At 47.8% G+C, this 12349-nt stretch overlaps 1 protein-coding gene across 2 annotated transcripts in view; it reads right to left on the bottom strand.

The window, feature by feature from the left end:
* CD80 (CD80 molecule) overlaps window positions 1-12349 on the bottom strand; it is a 57113-nt gene that overhangs the window by 7789 nt on the left and 36975 nt on the right. For both annotated transcript variants that reach the window (XM_068144696.1, XM_068144695.1), the window contains exons 3-5: window positions 7024-7362; window positions 3390-3671; window positions 2156-2281 (exon numbers count right to left, since the gene is read on the bottom strand). In XM_068144696.1, the coding sequence (XP_068000797.1) occupies window positions 2156-2281; window positions 3390-3671; window positions 7024-7362 (747 nt within the window). The remainder of the gene's footprint in view (window positions 1-2155; window positions 2282-3389; window positions 3672-7023; window positions 7363-12349) is intronic.

Raw genomic sequence — 12349 nt, 5'->3', positions numbered from 1 at the left:
GCCTATATTTGTTTAGAGCCAAATCTTTGAATTCCAGTTCATTTTCTTCTATAACTAGAAGCTCATTACCCATGCAGATAGCAGCACAGGCTGTGATCAGCGGTGATTTTCTCAGTTTCAACCTGCTTGCTGCTTTCCCATTGACATAGCCCCAGGGAACAGCAGGGGGCAACCAGCACTGCTATCATAGGGGCACATGAGTGGAAAATGAGGAGGTGCACAGGTGTAGTCACTGCCTTCCAGAAGCTTCCTTTCTTTGTGGTAAAACTTGACAATTAGCCCAGCCTGACTCAGTGGTCACATTTGTTTTTGAAGGGATGTGGTTGGTGAGAAGAGGAAAAGAAAAATGGTAAAGCTGCCTCCACACTTCTCATTTGGGATTGAACTTGTCTGAAGCTGAAATAGAGGTAGCAGAAGGTACAAGCACAACAGTCTTGTGGTGTCCCCACGTGAACGCAGTCCTTGCTGCCTGGCAAATAACATCTTTCCAGCAGGGCAGACCACTGCAACCACCATGAGATCAGATGCTCAGCACGGACTGGTGGCTTCTGATTTAAGTGTGCTGAACACAGAGCACTCCCGGTTTGCCATTCTTCTCTCTAGGCTTGGCTTCCCCAGTGAGCTGACAGAATTTTATTGGATGATATTTATGCTGTTCTGCAAATCCTACAGTCTTTATCCTGGAATGCTTTCCAAAGCTGCTAGGAGGGTGTGAATGGGACATCTACTGCTGTTGACTTTCAATACTGGCTGGATGCCTAGCTGCCTTTGTACATTCATGAAATGTCTGTTCACATCTTCAGGGGCTTTATGGCTAGGCCATCTTAGATATGATTAGAAGAAACAGTTCAGACTTTGTTGAGCCAAACAAAATAATAAATCCATTCAGCTGCCAGCTAGCCCTGAAACACTTGAGGCCTCCATTGCTGCTGAAAAACTCCTGGAGTCATGTATGGATTTACTGGAGACTTTATAGTGCTGGACAGTGCACCTCACCTGTGCAGTTTTGGCTACACGAATCCATCTCTCCTGCCTGGGTTTCCTCTAAAAGTGGGACATTGTTATGCTGAAATGCTTTCTGCAGCTCTAGCACTATGCATTTTGTAACTGGCTCTGTGAATTTTCTGAGGAATTATCTATGTAGGGTGTGTGGAGAGATCCAGTATTGAAACTGTTAGTGCTCATCTGCATCTATCAAGACCACCAAGATTCTTGGCATCTTCAAGCATCTGAACACATAAAAATGAAACTTTGTGAATCTCTTCAGTTCTGTATTTTGGAAATACTCTGATCTGCTGTCAAAAATCCCCATTACTCCTTCACTATCAAATCCAAACCCTAGTGCCGCTGGCACACAAAATGGAGGAAAAGTCTTAAAGTGGAGTTAGATTTTATGACAGTAGATGCTGCATGAGAAAAAAAACCAACACAAACCCAACCAACCATCCAACCAAACCCAAACAAACAGAAAACAAAACAAGGAAAAGGTGGTACAGAAGTGCATAGCGTGTCAGTAGTTTCTATAAATGTATGCTTTCCATAGAACCTCCATGTGGTGGTTTAAGCCTTAACTGGGAGTTAAGAGCTCAGATGGGGGCAAGGCTGAGAATCTCTCCCCTACTCCCCCCTCCTCCCTCCCAACAGAGAGGGAAAAGAAAGGTAGGAGCAAATCCATGAAACAATAATTTGGAGTCAGCTTGGAAGTAGAGAGGTAAAGAGGTTTCTTTAAAAAAAAAATATATATATATATATCAATAACAGGTAAGGTTCACAAGGGCAAGGAACAAGGATGGGCGGGAGGGGGACAAAGAAGAAGAATACAAAACCTCTCTGAAGAGGCGCGGAGGCAGCAGGGAGAAGGATCAGGCCTGACCACATGGCAGAGGAGCAAGGAGGTAGCTGCAGTAGCTCTCATCCAGGAGAGGCAGGAGCCAAAAGGAGCTAATAGCTGCAATATCCTGCTTTTTATACCCTGGCTAGCCAGGGAGGGGGTAGTGGAACAGACTCAGTTTCCCAGGGGGAAAATGCCCTGCAGGGAGGGCAAAGCACTCGCAAGCCCTCCCCCCTGTTTTGGTTCTGTTTTCAGAATGGGTGTTAACCCACCACACTCCATCAGCATTAAGAAACGGTTTCTGGAAAAAGGAGTGACACTTACCATGCCTTGGGAGGTATCTTGCTGCTAGGATGAGAGCCAAAAGGAACATAATAATGATGATACTTGAAGCAATAATGACATTATGAGGTGGAGGCACAGCAGGGACAACGCAGTCATTTGTTTTTCCTGAGAGAGAAGAAATAAAACATAAACAAAGGGGCCAAGACCGTACTGACACTTTTATGTAAGAGCAGGCAAGTGAATTCTTGTGATGCTGGCCAAATTCTAACGCAGATATTCAGCCTGAAAAATCACCTATTCTGCAAACAAGCAGACAAAGCTGGCACCAAAATTTCTTCCATCCCTCTGCATTTGCTATGTGCTGAGATTTTTAACACCCCCACAGAATCTGCAGTGCTGGAGCTTTGTCCAGCACAGGCCTGAGGCAGGCAACACATTAAAATACATAAGCTGTTTTAAAGGAAATTGGTTAGGCTTGGTGGAAATGTCTGAGTATGTACCTAGAAAACTTCCACTCTCAAAGGTACTCTGCAGTTTTTCCTACTGGTCTCACCAGATTTATGCTGCTTTTCTTTTCTCCCTTCTGAATTTGCAGGTGATGGCAAATTATGCATGAAACAGAACAGGACAGAATTTTTTTCTGTGTGGCAGAAGGAAGAGTGTTATGGCAGAGTTCAGTTTCAGTGGATCTGGAGCTTTTGGCTTTCCAGACTGGAGATGACCATTCTGCCACTTGGACATCAGGGCAGACAACATGCTGTTCTTACTGTTTTTTCAGAACAACCATTTTCTTGCAAAACACCTGGACTGTAGTGGTGCTTCCTTCCCCCATGCTGTTTCCACTTGTGCCTCAATCTTTGGAGCACAGCCCTGTGAGGAGGCTTTTAAGGCACACACATTTCTCAGGTCCCTCCATTTGGATACCATATCTCCATCACACAACTGGCAGCAAACCATGCTGGTACAGAGGAGCACTGAAGGGTGGGACACCAACCTGTGGGAGCCATGAAGGCTGACATCACCAGATCACAAGGGTATTCAGGTGCCCGTTCATATCGTGACTGACATTAGAGCAGCAGGATGTCACTGCTGTACCTCTCCTCCCCCACCCTTGCTGCCTCACAGATTTGGAACTACTTTGGCATGCAGCCCACAGGTGGGATGGTTGGGTCATCCTTGCACGAACAGACACACACAGTCTACTACTTTCTGAGAAAGGCAACTCAGATTCAGCAGTTACACTTTTGTAACACAAACTGTTAATGAAACCTACTCAGGAGCAAAGTGGTGGACTGGATGAAGCCATTATATTCAATGGAGCAAGTGAAGCTGATGTCTTCAGTCATGCTGAGCCACAGCTGGGCGGTGACGTTGTACAGGCTGAGGCTGGACTCAGACACGTGGCTGGCATTCCACACCACAGGCTTGCTGTTGAGGGCTCCAGAGACTTTGGGTTTAGGGAAACCTCCATGAGAAGAACATGTTACCATCATCTCAGTTGATTCACAAGAATTAGCAAATTCTTCTGCTGTTACATTTGGCTTACTGAAGTCAGCTGAAGCAAGAAAGATTTAGTTACCATTCTGTCAGATTACAGTGAGGCTTGTGGTCCTGATTGCTTGTGGTCAAAGCAAAGACTCCCCCCCAAGGGCATTCTTCCTCTATCATAATCTGTATGGACTCCCTCGTGCCTTGGCATTCCCCCCAAAACCTTGACTAGATAAGGCCTTGGTCTTTGCTTCTTTTCCTCCCTGGACAGTACACAGACTTCAGGCTCCCATCACTTTGGTGCTACCATTTCTCTCTACATACAGCAATTTGTGGAACAACTAAAGGAATCATAAAGCAGGGAGGAAAAACATGGAACTGAATCAAAATCTATATTATGGGCAATGGCAGACAATTTCCTTTCCCCTCCCTCATTAATCCCTTTCCAGTCAGAAGTTCACAGAAGTTTCATCTCTTCTGGGAAAGGAGGTGAATCACATGTTGACCTCTCATCCAAGGTCTCCAGCAAGAGACTGAATTACATATTACACGAGAGCCTCTCTAAAAGGCTCAGCTGAGAGTCATACTAGTCATTGGAAAAATGTGCAGCAATACACAGCTCCTCTCTGACTATGTTCTTGATGGACTTTCCTCTCATTGCCAAAGACAGTCTCAAAGGTTTCCAACTCTCAAAGACTATTCCATGCCTTTCCTACCGGATTGGATGTATTGCTGTAAATGTTTGTGAGGCTGCATGGTGAAGTGGATGAGAGGACTAATACAAGTCCTCTGATAAGTAGGACAAGAAAGGTTGTGTCCTTTTCAGTCTGCTTTCCTTTGCCATTCTGGTTTACGATGCTAATGTAAGTGGCTGCATTGGTACAAGTAAGGATGTCCACAGGTTGCAATAAACAGCCCCAGACGAGGAGGAGGAGGACACAAGGGGTGGCAAAGGGACTATTTAAGGGAACTCTCTGGAAAAATCTCTGTGGGACCACATCTTCACAGTATCACAGTATCACAGTATCACTTAGGTTGGAAAGGACCTTGAGGATCATCGAGTCCAACCTATCAACACAGACCCCATGACTAGACCATGGCACCAAGTGCCACGTCCAATCTCCTCTTGAACGCCTCCAGGGACGGTGACTCCACCACCTCCCTGGGCAGCACATTCCAATGACGAATGACTCGCTTGGTGAAGAACTTCCTCCTCACCTCGAGTCTAAACCTCCCCTGGTGCAGCTTGAGACTGTGTGCCCTTGTTCTGGTGCTGGTTGCCTGGGAGAAGAGGCCAACCCCTTCCTTGCTACAACCACCCTTCAGGTAGTTGTAGAGGGCAATGAGGTCACCCCTGAGCCTCCTCTTCTCCAGGCTAAATAATCCCAGCTCCCTCAGCCTCTCCTCATAGGGCTTGTGTTCAAGGCCTCTCCCCAGCCTTGTTGCCCTTCTCTGGACACGTTCAAGTGTTTCGATGTCCTTCTTAAACTGAGGGGCCCAGAACTGGACACAGTACTCAAGGTGCAGCCTAACCAAAGCAGAGTACAGGGGCACTATGACCTCCCTGCTCCTGCGGGCCACACTATTCCTAATGCAGGCCAGGATGCCATTGGCCCTCCTGGCCACCTGGGCACACTGCTGGCTCATATTCAGGTGGCTGTTGATCAGTACCCCCAGGTCCCTCTCTGTTTGGGAGCTCTCCAGCCACTCCGACCCCAGCCTGTAGCTCTGCATGGGATTGCCATAGCCAAAGTGCAGCACCTGGCACTTGGACTTGTTGAATGCCATCCCATTGGACTCTGCCCATCTGTCCAGTCAGTCGAGGTCCCTCTGCAGAGCCTTTCTACCCTCTAACTGACTAACATCTGCCCCTAACTTTGTGTCATCTGCAAACTTGCTGATGACTGACTCTACCCCCTCATCCAGATCATCGATGAAGATGTTGAAGAGGACAGGGCCCAGCACTGATCCCTGGGGGACACCACTGGTGACTGGCCGCCAGCTGGATGTGGCACCATTCACTACCACTCTCTGGGCCCGGCCCTCCAGCCAGTTCCTAACCCAAACATCCCAGCCAGCTTTACTGAACTTCCCTGATCAGACACAGGAGAATAACTCCTTTCCACCTCTCTCAGATTAGCCTGATTCCAGCAGGGGTGAGGGGAGCTTCCTCTTCCCTGATCCCCACAATAACTGATGCCATTTCATCAAAGGGAGCAGAATTCTACTACAACTGGCCTGTTAAGATAGAATAATAGAATGGCTTGAGCTGGAAGGGACCTTGAAGATTATCTAGTCCAGGGACACGTCCCACTAGACCAAGTTGCTCAAGGCCTCATCCAGCCTGGTCTTAATAAATTTCCAGGGATGAAACATCAACAACTTTTCTGGGCAACCCATTCATTACTCAGAAAAACCAAGGAGTAGGTGCAGGGAGGAAAAGAGATCTACTGTTTCACATTTTTTCACGCAGTTAACTCCTCAGGCCTCATGGCTAAAGAAGGTGCTGGCAGCACACTTCCCTTTTTCCAGACTGGTTCCCATAAAGATCAGTGAATTTGTCTGCTCGCACATATGTCCACCAGGCCCTCAGACAAGGAGGTGATGGCAAACCTGAGGAGCTTGTGTTCTTCTGTTGCCAAATCTCATTCCAGATCAGGCATGCTCGTCCACTGGCTTGTCTGTACGATGCCTGGAACTCAGCTGCTAAAGGTATTCAAATGTCTGTGTATATTTATGTATGTTACCAGCCTTTGGTTGAAACTCACTGCCACAAAACCAGTGGTAGAAATGGAAAATAATGTCAATGGAACTTTCTGCAGCCTCCAAGAAAAGATTCAGATTCGTTTTGAGCAAAGGAACTCAGGATATTTCTTTAAGGTAAAAACCCCTCAAATCTCAGCTGAGTTCAGCTTTGGGTTGTGGAGCTGCAGTGCAGCCAGTGAGCTGGCCAGCCCCCCAGAGAGTCCGGGCTCCCCAGGGGCTGGATTTGGGGCTGGATTCAGGACTGGGATGTTGCTGTGGTCACAGAGGAGCAATGCCACCCCATTCCTTCTTTGAATTGGATGTTTTCCATGCATCAAGGACTTAGTCTCTACTTTGCCAAAAGACAGCAGAGGGCAGAGGTGGTATAGGACACTCAGCAGCAGTGACGTCTTGGGGAGGGTCCTTTCCCAAGAGGGAGACATTAAGGAGAGGATGTTAGGCTGGAGTAGCTTTGAGTGAGGAGGGAGACTGCTAGAATGGAAATAATGAAGACACCTTCTGGCACTCTTTTAGGCTTGTTGATGAAAACAAGACTGATCTCTGATCTCTGTTTGCTGATCTCTGCTACACTAAAACTAGAGCTTGGAGGAGTTTCCTTTGCACCCAGAGGTTAGCACCCGGAAGCCTGAGGTGTTGAGAGGCAACCCACCTACCTGCAACGAAGAAGGTCACATGCTTAACACACACAACATAGGAGTTCTGCAAAGGTTTGAGTTCCTGAACTACACATCGATAAGAGCCATTGTCCAGGATTTCTACAGGGGAGATCCACAGGGTGAAGTTCCTGGTGTCCATCTCTGTGCGGTTGTCGTACCGCTCATTGTTGGAGATCTTCTTCCCCTTTGCATAGGCAAGCACTACCTCTGTAGTGCCCTTCTGCCAGTAGATTCGGTAATTCTGCAGGCTTTCAAAGCTGGGAATTTCATGACAACAAGGCAGGCCCACTTTTTCCCCCATTTTGCTTCTGATTACTTTCGTTTCCAGTGCATAGCCTGTAGATGGGGGGCAAACGAAAGTCACTGAGACAGTGGTGTATAGTCTTGTGCCAGGATCTGCTGCATAGTTTGTCTCTGTCTGCACCCACTAATGTACCTCATCACCCATGGAGCTGCTTACAACTTCAGCTCTGCACTGAAGGGAAGCTTCCCTTGGCATTGCCTTTTAAATATTGCTCCAGTCCTACTTGGGATCCCAAGCTAGCAGCACATAACAGTTCCTCGTGGGTTACTGAAGGCTAAAGACAGAGAGACTTACCTGCCTGAGCAGAAATTTGCTGGCCCCTTAAAAATAAGTTAAAAATTACCATTATTCAAGGAAAGGAATAAAAACACACATCTTCCAAGTTCTGTGTTCTCTCCTCTCCCTTTTGAGAGCTCAGTGTCTGGGCAGTCTGTGTGACCCTCTGGTACATTTCCTGCATGCCAAACAAGGCCACTGCAGAATATTAGTTTGGGTTTATTGTGTTGTGTTGTTTTGTTTAACCAAAAAGAGATAAAACCCTAAACCTTTCAAGATGTGGACTTAGCAGTGCTAGGTCAGCAGTTGGACTCAATGGTCTTAAAGGTCTTTTTGAACTTAGATGATTCCATGACAACAAGCAACTCTCCAATGACAAGCAAAGGTTACAGCCACACTGTCCATCAGCCTCTGTGTGTTAGCAAATGAACAATTTTTCTCGTCTAGCTAAAACAGGTTTATATTTGTGAAGGTCCATGGGCCTCCTTTGGTATTGGTATTGCAAACCAGCCCAATTCCTGCTCAGCATCTCTGTTGGTTCCATAGCTGGTACACAGGCAAGTGCCTACAATAGCAAGCTGAGACCCTTGCAGGGGAAAATTAGGCATAACTTTGAGCAGATCCTCAGTAGTCCAACCAGTTAGAATAGAATTAACCAGGTTGGAAAAGAACTTTGAGATCATCAAGTCCAACCTATCATCCAGCACCATCTAATCAACTAAACCATGGCACCAAGGGCCTCATCCAGGCTCTTCCTAAACACCTCCAGTGATGGTGACTCCACCACCTCCCTGGGCATCACATTCCAATGGGCAATCTCTCTTTCTGTGAAGAATGTCTTCCTCACCTCCAGCCTAAACCTCCCCTGGCACAGCTTGAGACTGTGTCGTCTTGTTCTGGTGCTGGGTGCCTGGGAGAAGAGACCAACCCCCACCTGGCTACAACCTCCCTTCAGGGAGTTGTAGACAGCAAGAAGGTCTCTCCTGAATCACCTCTTCTCCAGGCTAAGCAACCCCAGCTCCCTCAGCCTCTCCTCACAGGGCTGTGCTCCAGACCCCTCCCCAGCTTTGTTGCCCTTCTCTGGACACCTTCCAGCAACTCAACATCTTTCCTAAACTGAGGGCCACAGTTCTCACTATGACTTCTATGCACTCCACTCCCGTGGTCAGTCCTGCTTTCCAGTTCCTTTGTCTTTCCAGTCAGGCAGCTCTTGACACACAGGAGCCTAGCAAGGAGCCCCTGCCATCGCTGGAAGAGTGACCCTAGTACTGCTGTACAGCCCTGTGATGCACAAGGCCAGGGCAGATGGCTGGGCTTTGGCCTAGGTCTGTGCAGCCTTCAGGATGATGCTTATCCCTGTGCACCCTGCTTTGTTAGTCCAGAAGGCTGAGCTGCTTTATGTTTGCCCTGCTTGCCTCAGCCTCATTACGTAAGTATCTGTCAGGGCGTAACGCAAGATACCTCTTCCCTACCCTGCCTCTTCTCTTCCTCTCTGTCCTTACTGAGAGATAAGAAAGGGAGATTAAAAAAAAGAAAAGGTAGAGAGAGAGAGTTTTAGCTGATTTACACAAAATAGTTTACTCCTCTGATATGAAGGTATGAGATTACACCAATATATAGAGAGAGAACAGAGGGGAAAGCTGATTCCATCTACAGCAGCAAAAGGGGGATACCAGCCTGTCGCACTCCCCTGAGAGCAGAAAACCCAAAGAAATAGCTGACCTCAGGACAGAAAATATTCAAATTCATTTTTCCTTCCCTGCAGAACAGATCTCAGTCAACATGTCAGAGAGAGAAAGCAGGAAAGTCCTGCCCAGGCAGAGTGTGGCTGACAGGGAGAGCGCAGCATCGGCCGTTCGTATAGGTGAGACCCCATGTGCACAGCCTGTGCCTGAAGTGTGAAATGAATGCTTGAACAAAGATGAGCCTAGGAACCACCACCCACTTCCAGTAAAGTCTGGCTGGTGTTGGCTCACATATTACTATCACAGCCAATGGCTGACAGCAGCTACACTGTACACAGGCTCACAATACACTGCTCAGGATGTGATGGGGATGTTGTGATGTTCAAATTGCCACGAGCTTGCTGTCTGCCAGAGCTCATTTGTTTAGCAGTGATGTGCTTCACAATCCTATGACTGCCAGTGCTGGAGGGAGACAAGCAGATGCTTAGCCAGATCTTGGGGCAGCACTGAGGGCTGCTTGTTGAAGATGAGCCCAGCTAGAGAGGCTGGGACAGAACACGAAACAAGCTTTCAGCCCCCTCCCTGCAGCACACCTACCCCTTTCCCTCTTGTCCTCTTTTTGTTAAGTCTGTAGGAAACACACTGAGGCGGTCCCAGCAACACTGTGGAATGATTTAATATCAAATAAATAAATCAGAGTATGTAATTAAAGGAGCAACCTCTCATTTAACTAGTTTCCTTCCACTCAGCCAATTCATTGGTCTTCCAAAGGAAGAGATTCAAATACAGGTGTGTGTGTCCCCACCCAGTACCTATACTTCCCCTTATAGTACACTGAAAACTGAGCAACCAGACTTGGGCAAACCAAGATCCTACTCAGACCACTGATCTATGTCATCCAGCAACCAGTAGAGAATGGCTGAAAAGCCTGTTCTTCCACACCATGTGGGATAGGAACTGCCATACCCTACAAACCTCGGGCAGCCACGAATTTAGGGCTCTCTTGACATCAGCGGTGTAACTGATACACCTGTCCTCCAGGAAGAGTTCTTGCCCTTTCAGGAATGCACTTATGTTTTTGGCTTCCACATCAGTGACAATGGGATGGCTGGGGAAGATGTGGGGCCTCTCCAAAAGGAAAATAGAGACCTGATCACAAGGGATATGGAGAAGGGGCTGAGGTGCTCAGTGACTACTTTGCCTGCGTGTTTACCAGCAAGGGCTCTAGCTGCACTGCCTGTGCTCCAGAAAACAAAGGTAGGGAGTGGGGAAAAGAACTTCTGCCCACCATAACTGAAGATCAGGTTTGGGACTATTTAAAGAACTTGAAGGTGCACAAGTCCCTGGGGCCCAACAAGATCCACCCATGGGTCCTGAGGGAACTGGCAGATGAAGTTGCCAAACCACTGACCATCATATCAAAAAGCCATCACAAACTGGTGAAGACCCTGCTGACTGGAGAAGGGGAAACATAATCCTCATCTCCAAAAAGGCAAAAAAGGAAGACCCCAGAAACTAGAGGCCAGTCTGTTTCACCTCTTTTCCTGGCAAGATCACAGAGCAGATCCTCCTGAAGGCCTTGTTAAGGCATACAGAAAATGAAGAAGTGGTGACTGGTGCTAAGCAGCATGGTTGCACCAAGGGCAAATCATTCCTGATGAACTTGGTGGCTTTCTGTGATGGAGTCAATAGCATCAGTGGATAAGGGAAGAGCAACTGATGTCATCTACCTGGCCTTGTGTAAAGTGTTTGACCCTGTCCTGCATGACATCCTGGTGACCAAACTGGAAAAATACAGACTTGAGGGACAGACCACTCACTGGATAAGGAATTGGCTGGATGGTTGCACTCAGAGAGCTGTGGTCAATGGCTTGGCCTCCAAATGGAGACTAGTGACAAATGACCTCCCTCAGGGGTCAGTACTGGTCCCAGTGTTATTGAACATTGTGAGTGATATGGACAGTGGGATTGAGCGCACCCTCAACAAGTTTAACGCCAAGCTGTGTGTTCTGGCTGACACATGTGAGGGTAGGGATGCCATCCAGAGGGACTTGGACAGGCTTGAGAGGTAGCCCCAAGCCAACCTCATGAAATTCAACAAGGCCAAATACATGGTCCTACACCTGGGTTGGGGCAATCCCAAATCCAGGCTGGGAGAGGACTGGCTAAAGAGCAGTCTTGAGGAGAAGGACTTGGGGGTTTCAGTTGCTCAACATGAGCCATCAATGTGCTCTTGCAGCCCAGAAGGCCAACTGTGTACTCAGATGCATCAAAAGAAGTGTGACCCACAGGATGAGGGAGGTGATTCTCCTCCTCTACTCCGCTCTTGTGAGACCCCAACTAGAGTCCCGCATCCAGTTCTGGTGTTACCAGCATAGGAGCCACACCAGACTGCTGCAGTAGATCCAGAGGGAGGCCACAAAGATGATTAGAGGGCTGGAGTACCTTCCCTATGGGGACAGGCTGAGAGGATTGAGGGTGTTCAGCCTGGAGAAGAGAAGGCTCCAAGGAGACCTTACAGCAGCCTTCCAGTACCTGAAGGGGGGCTACAAGAAAGCCAGGAAGGGACTTTTTACAAGGGCTTGTAGTAATAGGATGAGAGGAAATGGACTGAAGCTTGAAGAGGGTAGATTTAGACTGGATATATGAAAGAGATTCTTTACAGTGAGGGTGGTGAGACATTGGAACAGGTTGCCCAGTGAGGTTGTGGATGCCCTCTCCCTGGAGGTCTTCATGGCCAGGGTGAATGAGGCCATGAGCAATCTGGTCAAGCAGAGGGTGTCTCTACACATGGCAGGGGCAGGTGGAACTAGACAATCTTCAAGGTCCCTTCCAACCCAAACCACGAATCTATAAACTCTATGAATCATCCTGTGATGAGAAGTTGCACAGTTTGATTACATGTGTGAAAAAGCATTTCCTTCTGTTCACCTTAAGAGCAGCCCACTTTAGGGTGTGCTTCTTGAAGTTCCTTTTCCTGCATGTCAGTCATGCGTGTGTGTGTGTGTTTTCTCCCTCGACCACATCTTTACTTGCCACAGTTCAGGTTTTAGTGTTG

The sequence above is a fragment of the Melanerpes formicivorus genome, unplaced genomic scaffold, assembly GCF_026170545.1.
Source record: "Melanerpes formicivorus ecotype bairdi unplaced genomic scaffold, bMelFor1.0.p_v2 SCAF_11, whole genome shotgun sequence".
In the NCBI taxonomy this organism is placed as follows: Eukaryota; Metazoa; Chordata; class Aves; order Piciformes; family Picidae; genus Melanerpes; species Melanerpes formicivorus.
This window is presented reverse-complemented; position numbering and strand designations above follow the sequence as displayed.